At 38.7% G+C, this 27,663-nt stretch overlaps 1 protein-coding gene across 1 annotated transcript; it reads left to right on the forward strand.

Annotated features, from left to right (window-relative positions):
- Nucleotides 1–8,093: 8,093 nt before the first annotated feature.
- tmprss6 (transmembrane serine protease 6) lies at nt 8,094–27,118 on the forward strand (the record flags this gene model as incomplete). Its single annotated transcript, XM_080515788.1, has 18 exons — nt 8,094–8,168; nt 9,545–9,677; nt 9,996–10,138; nt 10,340–10,407; nt 11,116–11,303; nt 11,394–11,435; nt 12,546–12,750; nt 13,372–13,508; nt 15,226–15,338; nt 15,933–16,042; nt 16,457–16,599; nt 16,694–16,792; nt 17,949–18,062; nt 18,326–18,442; nt 19,310–19,478; nt 21,354–21,631; nt 25,808–25,944; nt 26,954–27,118. The coding sequence occupies 18 exons, from the start codon at nt 8,094–8,096 to the stop codon at nt 27,116–27,118; spliced, it is 2,436 nt and encodes an 811-aa protein (XP_080371914.1).
- Between the last annotated feature and the right edge of the window lie 545 nt (nt 27,119–27,663).

The following is a 27,663-nucleotide window of genomic DNA, read 5'->3' on the forward strand; positions in this document are numbered from 1 at the left end:
TTTAGGTGTCTGTTTATACAACAACGGTGCTCTGAGCCGCAACCTTTTGAACCCTGGCTCTGTCTCTTTGTCGATGTCGGAAATGCTGCTACCGCACATAACAGCTGTAGTAAATAATTCTTCTGCATATCTACGAGTATATGGACAATAAGAACAACGTTTCTCTCTAGTGTCATGACTCCCTGTTCATATTCTCCTGGTACTTTGTGGTTTTATAGTTGACAGTCACCGAAATAACAATCAAACTTGGTCTTCTGTCCAATGTACTCTCCATCGTTAAACTTTATAGCTATAGTTCTCGGCGAGCATATGTGTGTGGTTTCATTACAAAAACAAACAACAGCTTGTGGGGTGGCATGCTAATTACATTGTTTTCCGCTTTTTTCTGTGTAAATGGATGTTGCTTTCAAAATGTTTCCGTGAAAATGGGAAACATTTCTGTAACAAAAATGTGAAAAACAATGTGTTTTCACATAAAAAGTTGTCGTGTTAACAGGGCTGGATCACAGAGAGATTCAATCAGTGATGATAATTGTGCAAATAGAGCACCTGTTTTTGGGACATTTCACTGTATTTTGTTTTTTGAGGCATTGTTAAAAAGGAGATAATGTTGAATTCATACTTATTTCTCCTACAACATAAACCTAAATGTGATGTTATTGCTCTGGCCATGGGAAACTAGACAGTACTATTTGTGTTTCCTTGACTAAAATGAGTTTGGCACACCTGATGTAAATGGGCCATTTCTATATCTGCCGGTTTCCATCAGCTGTTGGTATTTCTGGTGTTTTGGGTGAGGTGAAAATGTTCAGCTGTGTGCCACTTGTCAACATCTGCATGTTTTCATTTGCTCAGTATGAAAAGGAGAAGGAAAGACTGAGCGAGAAAAATCCACCCGACCTCCGAATCTCAAACCAACCAAACCGTTTGCACCAAACCAAGATGGAGAGAGATCAGAAAACTCCCCTCCTGTTGCTTCTCCTTCAAGTCTGCATCATGAAGTGTGAGGAGTGTCCCAGCCATCCAGACAAAAGTGAGTGACTGATTTATGCTGATTTTAAAGCCCGTTGTTGGATGATTCATTTCATGTAATTTCTCACAGTTCTCCCTTGCTACAATGACTTTAATAACACCATTACCTGTGACTGGAAGAGCACATCAGATAGCACAGATACTGTGTGCACATTGTACGCTAAAGAGGTTCTTGACTGGCCATATGCTTACAGGTAAGGACTGCAAAAAAAATAAAGAAAAGAAAGAAAGTGTTTACATTATCAGATGCAAATAACATCATGTCCACTTTTTTTTTTTCCACCTATAAAATTTCATTCAGTGCATCCTGTGACCTGAAGCCTGTTGACGTCTCCAGACCAGCATTAATGAGATGCTCCCTGATTTTCAAAGATAGTTACACTGTAAGTGAGCAACTAAATCTGTTGTTACAATAACCTTTCATCATATATCACCTTCAGGGAGAGCTTTTTCCATGTAGGACACTGAAGCTGGTGGCAAATGACAATGACCTCTTGAAAAGGTGAAACAGAGAGGAAATGTTTTCTTTACCAATGAACGTTTTGTTCTTTTTTCAGTTTCACGAGACAGATACGGTATCCCTCAATGTAAGCTGTGGCCCTGAGAAACTCATATATCATCACATATCCTACAAACCAATTTGTTATGGTGAGTACATTTACACATTTAAGGTGACTTCTCCGTCGAGCTGCTCATTTGACAGCGTTTGTGCGATCTTGCAGTAAAAGTGAATCCCAGAAAACCTGTCGTCAATCATACCACCATTTCCTGGCTCATGGTTCACGAAGACTTGAACAGTTGGAGCTATGAGCTTCAGTGGAAACTTCGAGCCAAGCCTTGGAGCGTATGTATATAGTTTAGGTTTCTCAAAGCGTAAGCCAGCAGATCTGGACAAAGACAAACTGTGTTACTTTCTACCTCATCAGGATGCAACAGTGCAGAAACAAGAAGATCATTATACAATGAATTTCATGGAGGAACTGGATCAAGAATCATTGATACGAGGCGAGAACTACCAGGCTCGTGTTCGTATGACAGCCCGTGGGAATTTCCGTGGGCCCTGGTCAGACTGGAGCCCAACTGTGTCATGGGTGTCACCGGTTGGGAGAGAAAAACAGTCATCAGGTAAAAGTGGCCAAATACAGTAAAGGACACTTACTAAACTTAAGCCCTGTTGACACAACAATGTTGTGGAAATGAAAGTGCAAACCTTTCATTGTTTCGGGTGGCAATCTGTGCAAGTTTTTTTTATTTATCAAAAGGCTCCCAAAGTAGAGCTTTTTGAAAACACCCCAACTCAGGCCACATTTACATATAGCCAGGTATTTACAAAAAATATATATATTTTCCCCACTATGTTTAAAAAAAGAAAAGAAAAGGAGTTCATTTACACAAACCAACATAAAAACCCTGTTAAGAGCTACTATGACAATGCCAAACCTATAGGGGGCAGTGTAACGACAAACATAAAGCCATGCTAACCAATCAGAATCCTGGGAAACTGTAAACACAGGTTGCACACAGATTATTTGCTGGTGATGCTTCTGTTGCACACTTTGATGCTAAACTCTGTATCTCTGCGTCTACATGCATACGTAAAGACAGTTTTTCCAAATCTACACTTTGGCTGCAGTTTTCAGATGTATTCATTTTCTGTGACTTGCAGCTTCATTTAAACATAAACAAAAGGCCCAAACACATTGGAATATCGCTCATTTCTGTTATTGTACAAACAGGGCTTCAGTCTCTGTGGAAATGGTTGGAAATTACGTATTTTGAAAAGTACAATTTCCAACTACTGACTTGGTAATTTTTTTAGTTAAGAGTGAATTTCATGGCAATCCAACTTCATTTTTTGTCCAAGCAAAAGTCTGTGTACTCACTATTGTTGATGTTTATAGTTTATTATTCTCTGCATGTGTGTCTCTTGTTTGTCGACTAAAACAAACAACAGGATCAACTTTTGGCTTGCCATGCAAACTACCGATACATTGTTTTGAGTGATTTTGTTGTTTCCCATGTAAATAAATAAACAAACATCATTATCAAAACGTTTCCATGTAAACAAAAAACATTTCTGAAATGAAACACAGAACCAATGCATTTTCACTTGAAATTACGTGTAAAAGGGGCCTTAGTCTCACTAATTACCAAGATCAAATGCAGCTTTCACATAATAGTAAGTATAGTATATGAAATGTTAAGTTCAAGAAGTGGACTGTGACTTGTGTTTCTCAGATATTGCTGGGAGCATTTGGCAAATGATTGTAGCAGGAGTCGCAGTCGTTGTCTTGTTGCTGGTCATTGCATTGCTGAGGCTGGACAAAACCACCTGGTAAGCCCAGACACACATCCCATACATTAGTCCTATTTGTTATGTTCAAGAAACGTTTCAAGTTATTCTTGTATTTCAGGGTTTACATCGTGAAGAGGATCCAAGGACCACCTCTACCAAACCCAGCAACATCCTTCCTGCAGGATCTAACTCTCCAGGTGGGTTTATGGATTAATTTTAGAATTTTGCAGCGTTAATCATCCAAAATTAGGGTTTTCTGTTACAACACAATACTTATTGTAATAATATTGTAATGTAATAATGATTTTGGCCTTTTTGACTGTAATAAAACAGATAACATAATAAGCAATAGTGTAATTAGATGTTTGAATCATTATGATAATATTTGCCAGTTGTGTGACAACTTATCACATGATTAAAAATAACTTTAGCCAACAATGTTATAATACCTAAAACACTATATTTGAAGAAATAAATATGAAATAACATCTAATCTATCGCAAACTTTAAACATTATTTTCTTATTAAAAATTCATAATCCTTTAATATTTTTACATTAAAAAATATTTCTCATTTAATGTAGTGTAATATGTATTATTCTTTAATATTCATTTTTGCTTCAATCTGGGCTGCTGTGATAACCGAGGCCCCGTTTACACAGCATCATTTCATTAATATCATGCCATTGGTCATTGTAGTGGTTTACTGAGACAATATGCTTTTCAGTTTATTTGAACATGTCCATTTTTATCTCTTGTTAAATGTTGTTGGCAATCATTTCAAGTATTTCCCATGTTCACTCTTCTGTTCACTGTTAGCTTGGCAGGATTTCCTCTCTGAGGCAGATGTAAGCTTAACTTAGCATCACTTTCAGATTTCCACCGTTTTCTCTTTTTTCATGCTTAAATTTATCTCCAGACAAACGTTTGTTCCTCCTAAAACTTTGAACTGAAAGCAATAAAGTTGTCTTTCAATTTGAGAGGAACAGAAGCATTCTGTATTGTTTCACTGCGATACATTTTGAAGACATTTAACATGAAAAAACAAAACAAGACAGAAAATATATTAAAAAGCACAAAATTAAAATCAATTGAGAAATAATCGTAATGTGATAACAACAATAGGTATATCAAAAATTAAATGACAGTCAAGTATTTAAAATCAATATGAATGAAACAGAGTAAAAATTAAATAAACCTGAGTTGCTATTATGTAAAATTGACCCTCACCTGAATGTATGTAAAAGGGGGCAGATAAAATAGGAAAATTCTTCTTTCTTCACTCAGAATTTGACAATTGTGAAAATGATATTATTTTAAATAAAATATTTTAATTAATAAATAGAAGATAAAATGAGCATATATGTTAAAAATAATACAAAACACAAATGTTAGTAAATAAGGGATGGACAACAAAAAGCCTTACAGCTGGGGTGTCAAACATAAGGACCGTGGGCCAAAACAGGCCAGCAAGAGGCTCCAATCTGGCCAAACTCAGAAAATAGTTTATATTTTAAATTAAACATTGATTTTTAACAAATTTCTTTAGAGTAGCAACACAACACACAACAGCTTTGTTAAAAACAGGCATCATGCAGTATAAGATGTTTTTTAACTGTACTTTCCACCAGAAGGTAAGATGATGACTACTATATACAAAAACTGTAAAATCACAGCATATCTGCTAATTTTTGATAGTTTAAGAACATTTATCAAGGAATCATCATCCCTTTCTCTCTTATGTTTCACCCTCAGAGCTGGATTCAGCCATACTTCACCAGTGACTCGTTTCAATGCGCCCTGAAGCCGGTGGAGATCGTCACAGTGGAGATCACCTCCACCGTCGACGCCATCATCCCCTGGAAACCAGAGACCAAGATGATGAGAGACAGAAGCACCTTCGAGTCCATTGGCTCCAGCTTTTCAAACCCCAGTTACGCCGAGCTCTCTGCCAACCCTCCTCCCGTTTTACCACTGTCCACTGGGAATCTGGAAGCCTGCGCCTCCGACACGCCATACGGGCCTGTTGGGTGTGGAGAGGCGGACCAGCGAAGTGCTGAGGTGACGGAGGAGAAGAAGGACTTCCTCGCGTTGCTTGCCAAACAAAACTGCGGCGGTGAGTCAGTGGTGGAGGTGGTTTCGGATTACGTGAAGACCGAGAAGCTGCAGTTTGAGCGCCTCAGGTTGCAGAGTCTGGATTCGGGGGTGTGCAGCGGGGAAGAGGTGAGTCAGGAGAACATGGAGGCCGACAGCATCGCCGGTCAGGATGAGGACGGTCAGGAAGAGCGGGAGAAAGATGGTGGCAGCGGGATGAAGGTTGATTTTCAGAAGCTGCTGAGAAGTGGCGGCACTGTCTTCGGCAAAGGTTCCATTCTCGTCTGTTCTGATTACGAAGCCGTGGAGAAGCTGTGCTGCGGTCGTCCAGGTCTGCCGAGCCTGGATTCCAGCCTGTCCAGGAGTGTTAAAGAGCAGGAGGGGAAACCCTCAGAGTCGACTCCTCTTCTGTTCCCACCATGCTCCATCCTCCCTCAGCCCCCTCTGGCCTTCACCTTCTCCTCTTCATCTTCGCCATGTCCTCTGCTGATGTCTGCTGGCAGGTCGGTGGAGCCCTCTGATGACGGATACAAGCCACTGCGACAAGAGCAGAGCTGATGGAACACAGCCATCAGCATCCAGCGACCTTTATGAATGTAATGTAACTATCTTATCGTATTTTTCACATTGAATCTATTAATTCATCACATACTGTATCAGATGGAATGAGTGTTCATATGTCACACATCAGGATGTTACAATCCTGATGTGCAAAAAAGATCTGTTTTATCTCTCTTTTAAAAAAATATGCATGTCATGTTACATTTTAAACCTGTTTTATATATAAATAAACATGAATACTGTGAATGAATACTATATATGAATATCGGTGTTTCTCATAAGTGGAAATCTACAGGTTTCTGGCTCAAGCCTTATAATTTCATTTAAAAAAAATTTAAAGATGTCTTTTTATAATAAATGATAGAATAAAACTAATAATAATTTCATGAAAAGACTAGTTTTCACATGAGAACGTCATATAGATAAAATGCACACAGACTTACAGTTTCAAATGACATGGACAAGCTTGATAAGATCTACAATTATTTAACTAGCTCGAACAGAATATTAGTAGTGGATCGAAATGGCACTGTGAAAACAAAATATCTCCATCTTGGTTTTTTGGACAAACTGACAAGAACATGAGAAGTTTGAATCAGCATAAAGAGAATGCTTTTTTATGTGAACTTTGTTTGTGTTTGTTTTTGATTTAACAAGAAAGTATGTTTGTTGATGTTCAACGAGCATAGATTGTTAAATATAGACTAAAACACCCGATTAACTCAGATCTGATTTCAAACAATAGATTGAATTTAGAATCAAAAAGACAAGTTTCCAATATCAATAAGCAGGACTTGAATTTTCTTTCAATGAAGTTTGATCCCATTTATATTATCTATCTCAGATTTTATATTTTTGTTTGTTTACATATTTTTTTGCATATTTTGATTTTCATATCATGTGAAGTTTTCTGTTTTTTGAAGACTCGAGGTCTGTTTAAAGGGAATTATAAAAGTGTATTTATCCTTCATGTCTCATGTGTGCTCCCCTCCCTCACAAAGATTCTGCACCTCCTTGTTCTTACTGGATTGTGAGCTTTTCCTTCTACTGATTATTTGTTTCCTGTATAAGTTTAGATGTAAAAATATAAATGAACGAAAGATTGATTGATTGCAGTTCCACCTTTGATCAGATAAACTTCATTTATAGTCCAACAAAGCTGTGATATTCATATAATAGTGACCTGTAACACAAGCTATGTATAATGTGGTAAAAGCAAACAAACAAAAGAGACATTAAACCACTGGTTGTCAAGTGTAAAACATGTATACTTATTGTCAACTTACATTTGTATGACGGCTATTTAAAATTTCATTGGAAGACTTGAAAGGAAAATGAACATTTTTGTGGTACAAATAAAATTTGCAAATATTATTTTTTTCTGCATATTTTTTCTTCCTTTTGGTGAAATTATATTTTGTATTGTATTTTGGTCATCATTTGGTTTCATTTGTTTCTTGATGTGAGCTCACCACCAGACCACAGCTCCAGTGAAAGTTTTTGAATGTATACACACACAAATACAAATAAGCAACTACTTTTACATTAAAAGATGGACATTGTGGAATAGTTGATATCAACACGAGCTGCTCATTGGGGTTCAATTCAATTCAATTCAACTTTATTTATTTAGCACCAAATATAACAGTCATCCCTCAGTGCTTTTGACAGGATTCATTCAGTGTTTGCATGGAAAGTCAAGTGAACTCTGGAGAAACCTGCACATAAATAAACATGTGCCAGTTTCTCTCCCTGCTGACTTACCTGTGCAGGTGAGTTCCCCCCGTGCATCACTGTTGCTAGGCAACAGCATCCCTGCACCTGCGGCAGGTATATGTGAACGATTATCCCCTTGAAGTTCGGCAGACGCACCCAGATAACTCATCTCCAAAGCAATGTGCAAATCCAAAAGGGCTTTGGGAAATATTGACAGCCTTTTTTCACCTTTGGACTTACAAACAGAAAGTGAGTCGTCGTCTGTTGGTCGCTGCAACGTGTCTGGCTCTGTGATCGTCAGAGATGCTCAGTAAAAGCAGATAGATTGGGGATTGTCGGAGCCCTGGTGTACGTTGAGATGATTTCTGAAGGAGGCAGGAATGTGGAGTGACCCCATGGCGCTCGGCCACGGCTCCAAGAAGTCTGTGTCACGTGAGCAGGGAGTCGCGCCTGCAGCCCACAACAATGGGGTCAGTAAGTGTGAAATACATTCTCATATATGCATCTGAGGCTTTTCTCGTCGTTTGATGTGCAACTAAAATCTCTGCTCCATAAAGAAGTTACCTCACATGACTTTTGGTTTCACGATGGCTTTCATTTCATCTTTTCTGCACTTGACGCACTTCCTCTCAAGTAAATAAATAGATACATAAATGTTTTATGAAAATAAATATACAGAAAATATCCAATGCAAACATGTCCATAAAGGGGTCATCAGAAAAACTTATGTGGATTTATGTGATTAAACTTGTGATCCTTAATTTAATTGCTTCTTCAATAGTGAATAATCACATTGTACAATCATCCTGTATCCTGAATCTTGTAACTTGTTGTTTTTTTAAATGAATTGTAGCAGGTGCAATTCTTTTGAAGTGAATAGTCAGTGTAATTGACTATTACCTCTCAGTAGCTTACATGGTACTATCAAATATATTTATAATATAGTCTGATAAAACAATATTGTTATGATTTTATCCATCTCAAATATGATTGGAATAATTGGCATTGCATTGTCAGTGATTTTATTTATTTTTATTGGGGTAGCATTTTTTTTAAAGAACCCTTTGAAAATGTACTAACCACAGCCAGTAATGTAATACTTAACTGCATTTCTTGAAAATATATGCCATTTGGTCATAAAATATACGTAGAGAATAAAAACCATGTCGCACTCTACATTATGGTAGTGATTTTTTAAACTATTTTATTACCTTATTGACTTTATATAGATTGGTCAAACTTTTATATTATTAGCATTCATTAGATTCTTGGTTACTAAAACATGTGATCAAAAAAATTGTCAGCATTAAGCAATATGTGTTATTAATGTGTTAACTGGCTCAGCCCCCTTTTAATGGCAATAATAATAGTAAGTCAGTAGTAAACAAAAACACTGGTGGGATCAATTAAACAGGTCATGGGTGCTTGAAGCTCTGTGAAGAAGAACCTTTTACCTTTGGAAAGCCCCTGTATGAGTGAATCCCTTCTATCTAATCCATCACATGAGCTATTATTGCACATAGAGATCATTGCACTCTATTATTTTCTGACCTACACTGCAGCATGTCACATATAACTTTAGTCCTCTATAAAAAAAGTACCTGAAAACGAGAACATTTAAAGAAATGCTAAATCGTTTCATTGATCTATTCAAGGGGAATCAGAGTTCAGTTTGAATCCTTAAAATGTAAGTTACATTTATGATGTTGGGGGGGGAGATTTCTGAACCATACGACACCACATGAAATGGCTCCAGCAGGTATTTTTAACCTAAAAGCGACTCGTCTTTGATTGAAGGTGCAGAATAATCACAGGTCTGAGAGAGTTTGCCCTTTGTTCTGCGCAGGTTCGACCCAGCAATCAAGCTGTGGTTTCACCCCCCAGGAGGAGTCGGCCCCGCAAGTGTCTGCTCGCCTTCCTCGGCATCCTCATCATCATACTTATAGTTACAGGAGTCACGCTGGCCTGGTACTTCCTTGGTTAGTCAATTAAATTTTCCCTTGCTGGTGGCACTGTAAAATAGCTGTTGAGGCAAAAATGTAAATGTATATATAACATTCATACAGTACACACACTAACCCAGCTATTTACAGTTGTTGAACAAACCAACAATTGTGTTGGTTATATATATATATATATATATATATATATCTTTGGGATCAAGTTCCCTTCCACTATGGCATAAATATTCACTATAAATCTGAATTTGGTATCAATTCTTCGCTCACTATCTGTCAGAGCAGGTAACATAGCTGCTTGGAGTGTTAATGGCTCTTTCTTTTTTTATTTTGTGACAGAGTACAGAGTTTGGAAGTTAGAGCCTCGTATCCAGCCGCAGTACACTGCCTACATGTCGATCCTCAACAGGAACTTCTCTGCTGAGCTGTCCTCTCACCGCAGTCCTGCCTTCAAGAAAGAAGCCAGAGGAGTTCGGAGCATGGTGAGATGGGAGCATGAACTCTTCTGATACTGTACTGAAATAACATGGTTCACATCCTGGGGGATCCAAATGCTTCTGAGCTTCTGTTTAATGGGCTATTAATTCAGATATGAAAGAAACAAAAAGAAATGCTTCCAGCAGTCTCCAGTGTGGAGCTGTATGAAGCTCACATCTGAATATATATATTTTTTTGTCTTTCAGGTCGAAAAAGTCATGAAAGAATCAAAGCTCTCACGATATTTCAACTATACCACAGTGTTTGCTTTTGGGTATGTAAATACTTCAGCTAATATTATAGATAATGATAGTCATTGAGAACTGCCACCATCTCGAAACTGATTATAAATGGCAGATCGCGTGGCTTAAAGGTCATCATGTACTTTAATTCAAATTACTTTATGCTACAGGATCAACTAGAGTTATTGAAAGGTAGGTTATTGTCAAAAGTCTGGTTTTATTCAACAAAGAACAATAACAAAACTCAAGATTTACTCGAGTATGAACAGCGAGGATATTTTTATGGCAATTAATTCAATCAAACTACAACCCAATGCTCTGAGCTCTAACAAGAGAAATTATTATTGAATCCATCATTTATACTGCTTCTTTCATGCAAGTTAATACAATTCAACGTTTCAGAGAGTGTCTTATACAAAAAAAGTAATGGAAAAAAGAACAATAAATGAGAGAATTGAGGAGGGAAAAGATTGAAGGATATTCTGAGAGAGATTATCAAAACTAATTGAAATACAACAGGAAGAAGATAAAACATGTAAAAAAATAATAATCATAAAATGAAAATGTAAGTGATTGGTTACGTATTTTGTATTTTGGAGCAAGACCACACATTTACAATAGGGATGATGAAAGTTACAGAACTAAACACTTTTAATAATGTCTGACTTTGTGAGCTTATTCAAGTGTCTATTATTAAAAACAACAACATTAACCTACATGTGCGAGTTCTGTTCCTGCAGGGAGGGGAGTGTTGTGGTTCACTTCTGGATAGTGATGTCTGTACCGAGCTGCCACGCTGACAGAGTCACTGTGCAGACGGTCACCTCGAGTTTCCAGGAGGGCCTGAGGGCGTATGGCGGGTCAGAGTGGGACGACACCGCGAGCTTGGGTGGATATCAGCTCCACCTCGCCACGCTGACTGTTAGAGGTGAGAGAAAGGGAAACACTAAGGGTTCAGAGGAGATGATAAAGAGAGAATTCATTGGTTGTAATTGAGCCTTTGTTCTGCTTCCTACAGAAACGGATGCAAAAGTTGTAGAACTATTGAAAGCCTCATTTGGTATCACACTTCATCTACTGTTCATCATTTATAGTCTTTAATTCCTAATATTGTTGATTAAACTATAATTTGCAGCTCAGTCTATTGTGCTTGATCAAAAGCTAATTAAAAAAAACAACTCTTTCAGAAACAGCAATGACAGATTTTATAAATAATCAGGGCTGCATGTGAGATATGATAAGAATGGCTTCATCACAAAATTAATTTGGAAATGTTGTTAATACCGTACAGTAAACACACCAATCAGCCCCCAGCTGCCTCATATTGTGTACTTTCCCCATTTACCATCAAACTATCAGAAACAAACTATGGTGCACCGTTTATTCTGACAGTTTTTTGGTTTTTATTTAGAACGGCATTAACATGTGCAGGAGTTTGACTTACAGCTCATCTATGAGATCAAATAGATGTAGTTTTGGAGATGCTCTGATCCAGTCACCTTGCCACCGCAATTGGGCTTTTTCAAAATTCCCTCAAAAACCTTCATGTCTCCATATTTTCTATTTCTAACAAATCAATTTGGGGTGAAATTGGTTTCTAGCGACTCACTATATCTTACTGTCCCAATTTACATTTCATGTGAAAACTCGTTTTCATTTTGTTGTTACAGAAAAGTTTTCCATTCACACAACAACATTTTATAAATGATGTCTGTTTAGGATTCCATGCATGGGAGAGTTTTCATGTTGGGTCACTAATGGGTGCTATTGTTTGTTTGTACTGAAACCACACACATATTCACGCAGACAACAATACGTTAAAAACTTTAATAGTGTTGAGACAAACATTCGTTTGGACAGAAGACCAGATTGGATTTATATGAAGGGTGACTAAACTATGAAATTATCAAATTATTAGTTTATCTTCCCACCTCACAGGGGTCTCAGGGTTTTGGCTGATTGGTGTATATTTACTAGTTTGAGATCCGTCTGAAATCTTGTATAATCAAATGTAAAATCAAAGTAAACCTAAACTTCAAACATGCTTTTCTGAATTGTGTTTGACCAGCATAGATCAATAATTGCATAAACTGAGGACAAGCCAATTATCAAAGTCAATCTCAAAAACAGTCCTTCCCTTTGCTAATTTCTCACCTTCTTTGACTCAAAGACTGTTACCGTTACCAGAAGGTGGTGTCCAGCAGCCCTGTTGCTCTCAGTGGCCCTGACACGCAGCGCTCCTCCTGCATGTGGCACCTCCAGGCCGACCCCGGCGCCCAGCTGGAGCTCCACATGGAGTGGCTGCTGCCCGAGTGTCGGGACAGACTGTTGGTGTACGACTCCATCACCCCCTCCGACAACCACCTCATCACATCGTGAGTGTCTAAACACGTGGGGTCTCACTTCTTCTTTGAAGGGACATAACTCAGGACTAATCATGATGAAGGTTGCTGGATTGGGTTGAAGTTGTGAAATTGTTTCAGATTTTGTGTTAAAGGCTTCAGCAGTGGAAGTGAGGCAGGTTCGAATGGGGCTTCTCGATTGTTGACTAGATGCTAAAAGCTCACTGAGGGTACACACTTGTTAAGTTGCTTGTCTTTCCCTAGTTGTTGTGTCACTCGTAACTTTGTTCTTCTGATCTTCGACATGTTGCTCGTGAGATTCATGGCTTTGGTGTTTTCTGTGTTCAGAAAACTGAAATCTCACAGACAGTGCTTAAATCCCACTGGTTACAGTTTAGAACTGGCAGTTGTGGCTGCCACCTATATCCCAAATGGTTTTTGCCATTGAGTCTCCCAATTTGTGGTTTGTCATGTCGGATACAGGTCTGTGTTTTCTTTTCAGGTGACAAACTACAAGCCATCATGGCAGATGGATATATGATTAGTTGGATTAATGAGAATTCTCACTCTGGCATTTATTACCTCACATATGAACGAGGCAAGTGACAAACTGTTGCTTAGACTTATGATCTTCATCCCTCTCTTTCCTTCCAGTGTGTATGGCTGCAGCAGGCATGAGCATGTGGTTCGTGTCCTGTCTTCAGGCGAGTGGATGACGGTGGTTTGGAAACAGGGTCTGTACAATTACAAGGACCCTTTCTCCTTGTCTGCTCAGGCCTGGGATCACCAGGGTAAGACTGCTTAAATATTTCATCTCAACTAGAATGAGAAATTGAGTCAAATGCGCAGTGGACAGAGGCTTGTGAAAGAAGTTGTTTTTTCTCTCTTGTTAAACTACATCCAGACAAAACATTGCAAGAGAAAACTGACTAGATGGATATTATTATTAAGTGTTTCGCACAAACTACCATGAACCTCATCATAGGATGCTACTATGGTCATCAGCTCCAAACACTAGAAACCAGAAACCTAATGAGGCTGGTGTCAAATTACAATAAGTCAATTTAGTTTGGGAATTTGAAAATATGCAGCTATTGTTAGTTTAGGGTCACAGGAGGGAGCAAGACTCCAGACATCATGGAAAGAAGCTCATGTGTATGCCCAACAAGGAAAACAAAAAACAAAATCCACAAGCTCACAGGAGGGTCACAAAGTAATGCTGGAAAGCCAAACACAGACTGAAACTCTTCCCACACAGGAAGCCAGAAACACAGACAAACCAACAACGAGAGACAGAACTCAAATCCTTTATATACACTGCCTGTCACCAGGTGAAGAGAATTCCACACTCAGGCACAGGTGAAAGACATCAGGGCAGGGAGCAGCAATCAGACACAAGGAGAAGTCAAGGAGCCTGAGTCAGAAAGTAAAATCACACAGGAACACAAATCGTGAACCATGACATCTATAGCCAACAGATAGATAGATATATTTTTTTTAACTACACCAATGATAAACCAGTGTTCTTAGATGTACCTAAAACCTGCTGGTATCCTCAAGCTTGGATTATGATTTGGAGTCGTTATATTTTCAGAATTGATTAGTCAGCGCTGAACTTTTCTGTGAGCGTCTCGGTTTTAAGATGATATTTAGTCGCCTTAATGTCTTGTCTGTCCAGTTTTCCTACAGCTAAACTGTAGGTCTTCCTTGGTATTTGAGTTTTTGCTCACAATATTTGTGGTTAGTTTTACCAATAAAAAAAAGAAGCTAAGTACTGATACCACTTTTTTTTAAAAGAGGAGTCCCAGTACAAGTACTAACCTTTAGCTACTTGCAGATAGAAATACTTATTAAATTCCATTAAGCCCTAATTTATATTCCAAATGCAAATAATATGTGAAGGCTATGTGTTTCTGCAAATCACCTCGCACAGCCTCTGCATCAACGCTACGCGGACCCCCAGCAGCCTTGAAGGCTCCGATTTACTACTATAGTAAAACTGACGACTGGATGGCTTGACAGGAGTGGAGGGGAAAACAATGACGTTAAATAAAGCAATAGAAATGTCCATTTTGCTGATGTATTTCTGAATACAGGATGTGATTATACATACCTTCCTATTCTTAAGCCTTATTTAAGTGAAACCTTTTCATTTAAAAAAATAAATATTAACCGGATGAAGGCACCGGAGGGAAAATCAGGTCTGTGCTAAAGTTTTCATCAGTCTGTCAAATTTGTTGACTGTCTGATTCTTCCTCTGGCGCTACCAGTCTTGAAATATCTCCAAACAGAAGGATTCCGCCTCTGGGCAACGTGGGTATCCAATACTTCCATTGATCCTGGCTTCACTGGAGGGAATACATCTGCAACACCTGGATACTACAGTCTTTTATTATCTTCTCTGTGTTGTGTGGTTGTTCACTTTACTGATGTGTCAAACGAAAACACGCTTGTTGTAGTCAAACGTAAGGAAAAATATTTCTTTCCCTTCTTTTCATCCTTTCTCAGACTGTAATGCTACTATTCAGTTGGAGGCTGTGTCAGGGGTCCAGGGGACGCTGAAGACACCATTCTTTCCCAGCTTCTACCCTCCTAACACCAACTGTACCTGGAGCTTTACTGTAAGCCTTTCCTCCATACATACGTTGATATTTCTATCGATTAATCCATTAAGCTTACATTTCGATTCAGAGCAGACACGTCAAACTCATTGGATCAGTAAAACAACAGCACAGAACACTTTTAATGCCAATTTCTTTTGAGAAGTCAAGTTGTCCTTGATGTGAGTGCAAAAGTAGGGGGAAAAAATTCATGTTTAAAACTGCATTAATTACAAAAACACATTCAATATCTATAACTTTGTCAAAAAAAATTGGAGTGTTCCAGACATTATTTTCAAAACATTACCAACGTGAAACTTTTCTGAATCAAAAGTCACACAAAAATCAGCTCTCAAGCTCTTAGTGGGGTGATATTGAAGAAAAACCACCCTCCAAACAAAATGAACACAAAAAATATGCAAACCTGTTGAAAAGTACAAAACACTCCACAATAGATACAATTTCAGTCAACATTTTTAGTTGTGTATGCTGTTCAGAAGCATATCTACATTTGTGATCAAACCTGAATGGGAATATATTTTTGATAAAGATTACGAATGAAGGGCAGACATTTCTGAAGAGCTATTGTTGTACTGACTGGGCTGTTATTTTCAGATGCCCGGTGCGGGAATGGGCTTGTCTCTGGAGTTCGAGGGCTACGAGCTGAGCAGAGCCAGTTATAATCAGGCTTGCACCCAGGGACAGTGGATCATCCAGAACCGCAGGTACAGAAGCTCTCCCATCCTCACTGAACTGGTCCTGCTATGCGCTCAACCAAATCAAGTGCTAATTGCATCCATTACACACACACACACACTCACTAATATTACAGTGAAATGTTTTGTTTGGATTAAGACATATTTTCCACCACTGACCAGCAGGGAGCAGCATTGCTTCAGTTTACCCTCCTGCTCCAGTCACAGGTCATTTTACCTTAAACAAAAAGCCATTTTCTATTCATACTGATAAAACTGCTGCAGCCCAAACATTGTTTTTTTTTTGGATGAGGTTTGAAAATAGAAGATGCTGACAGTGAAAAGCTTGAGGGGAAAGTCATTGTTATGTAAACTACGCCTCTCCAACCTGTTGGCTTTCTCTGCAGTTTTCTTCAGTCTCTCTCTCCCCATTCTTCTCCTCAGACTGTGTGGTACCAGGTGTCTGCAGCCCTACAATGAACGCCTCTCCCTCCTCTCATCAACCACCACTGTGATCATGACATCTGAGGTGTCGCTCACTGGGCCGGGCCTTCAGCTGCAGTACAGCATCTTCAACTTGTCAGATCGTAAGCTGTCAATGCAAGATTTCAGTAGATATGTTACAATGAAATGATTCCAACCATGTTCATGAGCATCATGCTAAATAGTGTGTTTCCACAGCTTGCCCAGGCCAGTTCCTCTGTACTGTGAATGGTCTCTGTGTTCCCATCTGTGATGGAATCAAGGACTGCCCCAATGGACTTGACGAGAGGAACTGCGGTACATGTTTTATCTTTTCACACTCTGATGATTGATTTCACAAATCAGCTATGGAAGCAGGAGGAGTGCACAAAAATCAAGGCTTTTCATGATGCTTTAGGACAGGGGTGTCAAACATGCAGCTTGCAGGCCACATGAAGCATGTCAGAGTCCAAATATACAGGTGAGATGATTTTGTGTGAAAAAAATAAATTAAATAAATTAAAATTTCATTCACATTACGTGATGTTATTTTGTTACTTTATCACTGGTCGGGGCCAAGTGAGATCTCATGGGGTTGTATCTGAAACTGAAATGAGTTTGACATTCTTGCTTTTGGAGATCTAAATTTTCATCAGATTTATGTGACTGACGTGGCTGTGGGGAGGATTGTTCAAGCAAAACATCCATCATGTGGGCTTTGACAGTGTGCAGCTAATGAAAGCTGGCTGGCCTTAAATTAATCTAAAATCTGTGAATCCAACACCTTAGCAGACTTATAACCTTCGAGATTTGTTTCTGTTTCTTTCAGATCCAGTGCTAAAATCACTTTGACTAAGTTCAGGTATCAATTAATTACATCTCTATTATATCCATAGTTGGTGAAAGAAGTGTGTCATCTTACTGTTTTAAACTAAAAGGCTTATTTAAGTATTTTCCTCAGACACAAATATTAAAATAAAAATAAATTGGCTACCTGAAAATGTTCAAGTCGAAGTTCAATCATGTGAATGGGGAGGCAGGGAGAAGGGATGTCAAACATAAGGCCCGTGGGCCAAGACCGTCCTGTAAGAAACTCCCTTTGGTCCGACAAACCAAACTCCAAGCTATTGGAGAAGTCTTTTGGAGATTTCACTATGTTTGGCACCAGAAGGTAAAATTGGCTTTATGTTCAGATTGTTGTACTTACCAGCACTAAGTGTTATGTATACTCTGCACCACAACAAAGAAAAACTGTTAAGTGTAAATTTAATGGTTACTTTGGTACTATTTTACATGTCTGGCCAACATGAGATAAAATTAGGCTGTGTGTATGTGGACTCTGAACTAAAATGTGTTTGACACCTCTACACTAGAGTTACCCCTTGACAGCTCCAATGTTAACCCTTTTGTCACAGTTTCTTCTTGTTTCCACACAAGATCCCCATCTGTGACTAAAGCGCATGTTTTCTTGCAGTGTGTGTGGCTCAGTACAAGTGTCCAGAGGACAGTCAGTGTGTGGACTACTATAAAGTATGTGACCAACACCCGGACTGCCCCGAAGCCACTGATGAGATGAATTGCACCGATGGTAAGCGATCCTCCACGGCTTTGAAAAACAGCTCTGATGTAAAATTATGGTCGTGTAGTGGGTACTGCGTAGAGTGTAGTGCATTTGAGGTTGATTTGTGACTCCCAAATTCCCCTAAGTGTGCATGTGAGCCTGTGATGGACTGGCGATCCAGGGCGTACCCTGAGATACAAGCACACACTAGCAAAAACACACATAGATATTTTTATCGGTCTGTACAGATCATTCCATACATTTAAAAAATGCATTTTGTTCCATTGAAGGTGTGGAATGTACGGACATGACGTACGTGTGTGTTGATGGAACGTGTCTGAAGAAGCCGAATCCCGAGTGCGACTCTGTCACCGACTGCCCAGATGAGTCGGATGAGACGCGATGTGGTGAGGAGAAAATCCTTAATTCATTTCTATTTCGGTTTTGAAATCTTTTTTTTCGCAGGTTCAAAGGGACATGTAAAATTGTAGTCGTGCCTCTGCTGTCCATTGGGTGGCAGCGTTGACTCAGTTTAGCACCAGTCTTTTCTTTATAGCTCTTCTTGGCTGACAAACATGTTTTACAACACTGAACAGATTTTTAGGCCGACAGTGTTTCAACGTTTGAGCGAAAACAGAAAACCTTTGCTACATTTTTCAGTGTCCATTTACACTGCCCAGTCACTGAAAACGTAACTTTTTCAAAATGGCACCCAAGGTGGAACTTTTTGAAAATGCTCACAGTCTATGTCTGTGGAAATGGTAGAAAACACAACTTTTTGAAAATAGCCATCCAACTTCATCAGACTGATATCCTTGTACTCGTCCTTGTTAATGTTTGCAGTGTACTGTTTTCTGAGCACGTGTGTGTGATTTCATGACAAAACCAAACAGCGCCAACTTGTGGCCTGGCATGAGAACAATATCATTTTCATCCTTTCTGCTGTCTGTGTTAACAGACATGTTTTTCAAAATGTAGGTGTGTAAATGCACAATTTGTGAAATGAAAGTGCAGAATCGATTTGTTTTCACTTGAAACATTTTCAGACAATAGCTGAAGCTCTCAGCGAATACTAAATTAAAAAGGGGGAAAACCTCAGAGCGCCAGGCTAACCAGTGTCACCTGATGGATGTAAGTCACAATACAGATTGAGCTACATTCTCACATCAGCTCATGAAAAATGGGAGCAAAAACAAAAGTGTTGTGTTTAGATTTTTGTTCAGTGTATATATATATATATATATATATATATATGTGTGTGTGTGTGTTTTCAGACTGCGGCCTCAGGCAGTTTTCCAGTCGTATCGTGGGCGGTACCAACGCCTCAGAGGGGGAGTGGCCATGGCAGGCCAGTCTGCAGGTGCGAGGCAACCACCTCTGTGGGGGGGCACTAATCTCCGACCTGTGGGTGGTGTCTGCCGCCCACTGTTTCTATGACGACCAGTAAGTACAAGAAGATAGACGGAGAGTTGTGTGTTCATATTGGCTTCATTCTCTAGTATGCTGGTATAGAGATGTCAATTTAATCCCGTAGTAAATGACATGAACATGTTAATCAGTTTCCAACACATTTCGTGTGTGTGCGTGTGCGTGTGCGTGTGCGTGTGCGTGTGCGTGCGTGTGTGTGGTTTTCACGGTAGGTTGACAGGTACAATCCAATCCTGGACAACCAAGAATTCATGGATTTTTAAAGGCCTTTTTCTGTCAATCCCGGCATCGGCTGGTTGGACCATGTCCAAAACTGCTGCTGCAATACCTTGTAGAGGATTAACTGTTTTTCTCTGTGTGGGGATTAAAAGCTTTCATAGCCTTCAAGGGTGTCCTGACATTTCAGACAATGACGATTTTAAAATCACATATGAAAAGAAAAACTTGGCAGATGTTTCAGTTTGTTATTACATATACAATATGTGAGAATGTGATTAAAGTTAGTAGTTGTACAATTTCTACACTTTTTCAAGCTAGCGTGGTTAATAAGGACATATGGTATTTTTGTTAGTAGTTGATAAGAGTTAAACTATCATCCAAAATATTTTTTTTTCCAGTGAAAACACTGATGTTAGCCAATGTTCATTTACACAATAATGGCAGAGACACTGAAAACAATTTCATGTAGTTTCATGCAGGGCCATGAGTTGGCGATGTTGGTTGTTTTTGTATTGAAATCACAGACACATCACGGAGAACGATACACTTTAAAACCCAGGGGGGACCTGTCACTTTTAGGCTGTCGCCCCCCAGGCTATGGAACGACTTGTCCCTGTCCCCCCACACTCTCGATTCCACAAGTTCTTTTAAAAAACACTTGAACATGTTTTTATTGAAGAAAGCTTTTGGCTAAATACTTTTCTCACTTTTACTGTATTTTATGAAATTTGTTTGTTCTCTTTTATTGCACCCACTTTGTAATATTTATCTGTGAAAAGCACTTTAGAAATAAATAATCTTTACTTGCTTACTTACTTACTTAACATCAACAATGGCGAATATTCATATGGACAGATGAAGAAGTTGTATTACTATTATGAGAGACTCTCATCTATTAAACTACCAAGACCCAGGAGAATATTGACTGGGAGTCATGACACTCTTGATGCTGCCATTGTTGTTATTGTCCATGTTCTTGTGCGTGTGCAGAAGAACCATGTACTACGGCTGCCATGTGCATGTGAAGTGACAGCAATTCAGAAAAGCTGAGTTTTTCCCTACTTACAAGGAGACAGAGTTGGAACGTATCATAAAGCTCCACATTGGAAGCCGTTTTCAAAAAGTTGCATTTTCAGTGTCTCTGAATACCGTTGTCATGTAAATGAACACTCAATACACAACAAACGCTTTCAGCTTTCACTTGAAAACGTCGCGTAAACTGTGCCCTTATTACCCATACTTTATATTTCAGCCCCTGGTTTGTTCTTTCTCGTCAAACGGAGAGATCACTGCATCATCTTGTGGTAGAAAATGGTATTGCAAGGCGGGGAGACCTGAACATTGGCTTCATTTTTACCTCCAAATTTAAAACAATGCACAGATATCTCCAAGAGAGGATCTTTTTTCAAGCCTCAAGCAAAAACATTAAAATGTCACTTAAATAAAAGATTGCAATTGATTTTTTCTTTTAGTTCTTTCAATTTAGCTCATAAATTGTTCTTTAACTGTCTCATTGCAGCCGCAAAACAAACAACATATACAAGGCTGCATCAGAAATACCAGTGGAGATATAATCTCTTGTTTGCTCCTGTAGCTTCGCCAGCGAAGGTGCCTTCTGCCACCGACGCCCCCGAACACATTAAAGCTGTTTATCTTCTCCTCCTGCTTCAGGCTCTACTCCCCCTCCGTGTGGACAGTGTACCTCGGTAAACTCCTGCTCAAGCGCAGCAGTCCCACAGAGGAAGTGGCGCGGGTCCAGCAAATCCATCTTCACCAGTTCTACGACGACGAGTCCCACGACTACGATCTGGCCCTGTTGAAGCTGGACCGGTCCGCCGCCGCAGTGCTGGCCGGACACGCCCGGCCCGCCTGCCTGCCTCCGCCGACCCACCAGCTGGAGCCGGGCCTGCTCTGCTGGGTCACCGGGTGGGGGGCGCTCCGTGAGGGAGGTGAGCGTCAGGGGAAAAGTACATCTGGTACACAGCATGGCTTTATTTCTCGAAGCAGGTTTTTCCTGCACTTCTACACAGGTGACAAGCTTTCACCACAAAATCAAAATCGAAATTTAGCCGGCGAGTGAAAAAACCCCCCCAAAAAAGCCATGCTTATAAAATAAGAAATGGCTTTCTTTAGTTTTAGTGCAACAAAATCCAGATTACAGATTCATATTGAATACACTTATCCCATAATAATGGTTACTTGTCATTCTGTCAACCTCTGCTGTGTTTAGTAAGTTATATTTCCCAAACTCACCTTCACAGCATGATTTTGACTCTAATGCTACCTGAGAAGTACCTTGCTATATACTATTGCAGCCCTTGGCCATTCATTTCTGGAGCTTAGATCATTAAACGCTTTCAAAAATCAGTTTTGTAATTGAGTTTGGGAATTGCATTTAAACATTTTCATATAATGACAGTCCACCTTTTTTTCCAATTGGAACTATAGTGAGTAAGTGTTGTCTTGATTAGTTTCCCATTGACATGTGCTCTACCCAAAGACCTCTAACTACACCTTACATATTAGTAGGAAATAGATTTCAACAAAACAACCCATTACATAATTGTTTTGTTTTATGACTGTACACTCTGTACACACTGTAAAATAATCATATCAACATCTTAGCTGTGACAAAAGGGAATATAAACACAAGTGATTTATTGCAAGTTAAAGGTATAGTAGAGGATTTTCTTCTTCCGGGTGGATCATCAAAATAACTGGTCCTCCCAATTGTCAATCATTCTGGTGATATATGACGTAAGCCCGTCGTACGTGCTCGTCCCTGCGCGCAGCTCACTCCACACGGTTCTCATCATGCCGGTGGCCGACCCGACGCATTATTCTCGGACATTTTTACACAGTTTCACCCCCTCTGGTGCAAATCTTCTTGTAAAGTGAGCTTATGTGAGCGATGCCGACTTGTGACTTGTAAACAGAGCGTGCACGAGGAGAACTGGGCTCGTGCATGTCTCTCGCACGCGTTTTAGTAGGCGTTCCATCTCGGGAGCAGGTACAGCGTTGCGCATGCGCATTTTTTTCAAACGGTGGAGAGGGCGGTTCTTTCCTAAAATTCCTGAAAATCCTCCTGTATACCTTTAATGTTTTCTACATCTACTAATATGTACTCCATATTGAATTAATACTTTTCAACAATGGAAGAAAAAGCTGCAGATCATATTGTGTATATAAGGGTTAACTGGGTCCCAGAATTTGTTGTGATTTTCAAGTGTGGCATTCTGCAGTTTGGGAATAGTGGCATTTTTTGTGCCAAAAATAATGAATTCAGACATATGATGGAGTGTGTTTTTAGTGTAGTCTCGTTCTCTATGGCTGAAACAAAGCAGAAATGAAAATACACTTCATTTGGGTTTTGCTCAGTATGCACAGTGGGATTCTGATCATTGAACTAAAAAAGAAAAACTGGCGCACATTTCACTACTTTCATGACACATAATTGTCTGACTAAACTTTCATAACAATCCTGAGTGCATGCAGAGCTGAATGCACTCCAGGGATTACTGCTGTGGTATTTTTAGCAGCCGGGAACTGGTAAAGAGCTTATAAATGTCAAAACACTGGCAAGGAGATAGACCAGAGGAAAGTTTGAAATATAACCTGAAATGTTTGACGTGGTGTGAGAGTAAGTTCAGGCTGACACTTATTTATTTAATTTTTTTTAAGTGGCTTTAATCACTACAAGGAGAGATAAATGTCATCTCTGATGGTGAAAGTGGTGGAATATTCTCACAACATATCTCCTGCTGCATGCATGACCGGAACTTCAGGGAGTTTTCATGAAAGCTTCAAACTTTTCTTAGGTTCTGATGTCTCAGTAAATTATTTAAAGGATTTAAGAATTCAAGAGATAATTTAAAGTTTTAACAACAAAGATGCAAACTGTCCTCACAGTCCAAACGAGATGATAAATAGGAAGAGGTTGGACCTGAGGTGGTGCAACATAGACCTTTCACAAGTAACATTTATTCTGGCCTGGATTTAATTTATGTAATTATTTATATTTTTACTAAAATGTTACAATGCAAAAACTTTAAAATATAAAAAATGTGGGTGATTCTCAAACTTTAATAAGCATGATTGAGTCTTGAAAAACAGCATTTAATACATATTGCTAATGATTATTTCTATAATGAGAATGAAATACACGATCAGAATTAATGTGTTTTCTCAACAATTTTCTTTACAATTTTCAAATAATAATATAATAATAATGCTTCAGAAATGTTTCAAATTCAACATTTTGTAAAATATTTTTATATAATAGCTATAGAAATAGCAGAAATGCCAACAATTATGCAATTAGCATGACAGGGCACGTGTTGGCACTGTTGGTTGCTTTTGTAATGAAACCACACACATGTGCACAGAGAACAATATGCTATAAACATTAACATGAGACAAACAGATGCTTTCTATTACTCGTCTGTCTGATGTCCTTTCAATTCTAAAGCCTCAATCACCATCAATAAAAAAAAAACCTCTCTGCTTTTATCACAAACTGCCCCATGTATATAACCGCTCTATATTGTACTGTAATTAATGAAAGGCATGTATGGAAATGGAAACTGGTTGCAATAAAATCAAAGCACATTGTGGCTTAAAGGGAACTTGGTTGTATTAAAATAAATGCACTTTGGAGAAAATGACTTCCTGTCGGTATAACTCTCTCAGCTGTGACCAAAATGAAAATAAGAGCTTGTTACAGTGCCAAAACGGAGGACATAAATGAGGAACAGAGAGTAAAATTCTTGCTATAAATACAACTGTACAGATGAAAAAAACTGTGAGCTGGGTTCTTAAGAAGCTCATGTTTATGTTGTTATAATAAAAAAAAAAAAAAAAAAAATGGCATTCCTGAAGTCTTCAAAGAAATAAAAGTTTGGTTTGAAGCTCGGTTTGAGTGGGTCACATTGTGCAGGTTTATACTCTACAGCCTGCAGTTAAGATTAACTTGTGTTTCTTATTCCATCTTGCACTTAAGTAATGCACGTTTTACCACAGGCCTCTGGTTTGTAGAACATCTCACACATTGTAAATGGACTCTTAAATTGAGCCCTGTGGTTTTACAAACATTAACACTTTAAAAGTTCCATTTTATTTATTGCTTTTGAAAAAATCCAAATATTTCAAAGTCGCTGTACGCTTATTTCCCTTTAAAAAAGAAAAAAGAAAAAAGAAAATCATCACAAAATTACCATATGTAACCTAACTATGGTCTCATACGAAATCGTAAATATTATATATATGTATATGATATATAATATATCATAAATAAACTTTTTTTTTAAAAGTATTTAATGGAAATAAAAATAACATAGGATAGCAGAAAACAAACAAAAGTCCACACAATATATCAAAATAGAACCATCGAGACCTAATTGGACAACAGCGATTGAATAATTTAGCCTTAACAATGGCCAAAGCGAGAAGCCTTTTACTTGATTTATTGAGAGAATTCCAGAGTTTCAGCCCAAGAAGTTTGACAGAAAGTTGACGTTTGGAGGTACTGGAAGTCTTTTGGGTTCCTTGTTGGGTTCGGAATGAAAGGCTGAAGATAACAGGAAAGAAATTGTGAAATGTGTCTGGAAGGTCTTGTACATTATTGACAAATTTACACATAAATATGCATGTTTGTAAAGTATTAAATTGATGAATAAACTTTTTTCCTTTGCTCGGGCGAAGAAATTGCTTGATAATTAATCAATTATCTGTGAAGCAAGAGATTACTTTAAACTGAGTATTTTGGTGTGTGTGACAAGGGGAGTGATAACCAAACACACATGAAATGAACTCATCTGAAATAACGAGGCAGGAGAAGACAGAGCAATGTGAGTGGGAGTTGTCTCTGGTTTGATAAACCAAATGAAGAAAAAGGGGGTGTGAAGATAAAAAAAAAAAGAGCTGCTGATAAGCAGTTTTATTGGCATGCAGTTTTAGAAGAACCAAGTCAACTGTTAGATGTGCTTCATATGAAAACAGTTGAGATGAAAAGCCATCAAAGTGTTTGCTGACGATGCATTTGTGTGCGCACAATGTTTATAAATTATTGTGAAGAACCCATTCAAATAAACCCCACTGACCAGTTTTTTTTTTTTTTTTTATTTCAGGCACAGCCAGTAACTTTCTTCAGAAAGTGGACGTCCGGCTGGTCAGCGAGGAGGCCTGCGTTCGCTCATACGGCCACCTGGTCACTCCCAGAATGCTTTGCGCCGGTTACCGCAGTGGAAAGAAAGATGCCTGTCAGGTACCGAGAGGCACAAGGAAACATATCCAATAAGTTTATGGGTTGACCTCAAACTGATCAGCGTCAGCACTTATCACACAAATGCTGTCGACTTAGCTGCCACAGGTGATATTCTATTAAGTCTGATCAATATGTTAGTGACGTGTCATCAGTAACTAAAGGTTTCTCCATTTTTTTGCTCCAGAGAATCAGAGTAATTTTTTAATTAATAATTTAAAGTCAACTTTTGACTTAGACCAAGATATTTTGGGCTTGACTGGACAAACATCATTTCCCAGCTGGATTTTCACAATATCTATAAATAAGTACATTAAAAATTGAGCTCAGAACTACTGTATATTTTAAATAAAGTGTATTCATTGCTTTTGTCTTAAAATGTTGAACTTTAAAGCATTGAAGTTCAATACTTTAAGGCAAAGGCAATGATAATCTTTGGCCATCAATCAGGAACAATTGTAACATTCAAAGTGAAACCTTCCAACCAATCAAGAGCAAGACAATAACCACTGTCATGAAAAGACATTTGGGATGTTTGAGTTTACAATGAGCATCAAACACAACCACTACAAGCCACAGGTTGTTGGATTTAAGCGTCCTGCTCATGTGACTTTTTTCCTGGTTTTAATTGAAATTCAGAAGATGTTAACAAGAAACACTCAATCACAAAAACGACTTGCTTTGCAGCACAGAGAGAGTCAAATTCAGCAAAACAAATGCTGATCTTTAAGAACTTTCACTCTTTGTTCCAAGCAGAAAGACCTGGCTTCAAACCCACAACATTTTATCCTCCAACTGATACAATACACTGATCTTTTCCCCCGTAAGGATTTAGTGCACTCTTGAAAACACACTCTGGCTGACACTGCCTCACAAACAGACCATTAAATAAGTGCTAAAAGCTTGATATCCCGGCACAGAGTTACATCATTGGTCATAATAATTAGCTTAGTCATTTCTCATGTCCATGTGGCCTTCGCTGGCAGACATTGACGTGGTCTTTTGCCGTCAGGGAGACTCAGGTGGCCCCTTGGTTTGCCAGGAGTCGTCGGGTCGATGGTTTCTGGCCGGCGTGGTGAGCTGGGGCCGAGGCTGCGGGCGTCCAGACTACTACGGCGTCTACACTCGCATTACCAGGCTCACCGGCTGGATCAAAAAGGTCATCAGCAGCACCTAGGACCCAGAGGATCTTCATCATCTTAATGACCATTGTTTCATGACTCAGATAATGATGTAAAGAGCTGGCAGATGATTTGTGGCCACTTCCTGGTGGTAAAAAGGCTTTTTTTCTGAAGCCATTATGTCATAAAGTTAATGATAGTAATAAGCTTATTAATTGTATGCAGTAAAAACATATATGTCAAATAGAAAAAAATGTCAATGTTTAAAAGACTTGAGATGATTGATTTAAATGCAATAAACACTGAATGCTATTTAATTTATTTTGCAATTATATCACATGATCTGATATCTGCTTTCTTTGAGACTCAGTCTGGTATTACAATCACATTATGTTACATGCCAATGTTTTGAAAGCATTGTATATATATATATATATATATATATATATATGTTTCTGTGAGCCATAAGCCCATGAGATGAAAATGAATCAATCCTGAAAGCTAAATAGTCAACGTAGGTGAAAATGACTTCAAGATACTCGGAACTCCTCCCCCAAATGGAAATCAATTATACTGAAGTCAAACGGGCGTTTTCATGTGA

The sequence above is a fragment of the Blennius ocellaris genome, assembly GCF_963422515.1.
Source record: "Blennius ocellaris genome assembly, chromosome: 3".
NCBI lineage: Eukaryota > Metazoa > Chordata > Actinopteri > Blenniiformes > Blenniidae > Blennius > Blennius ocellaris.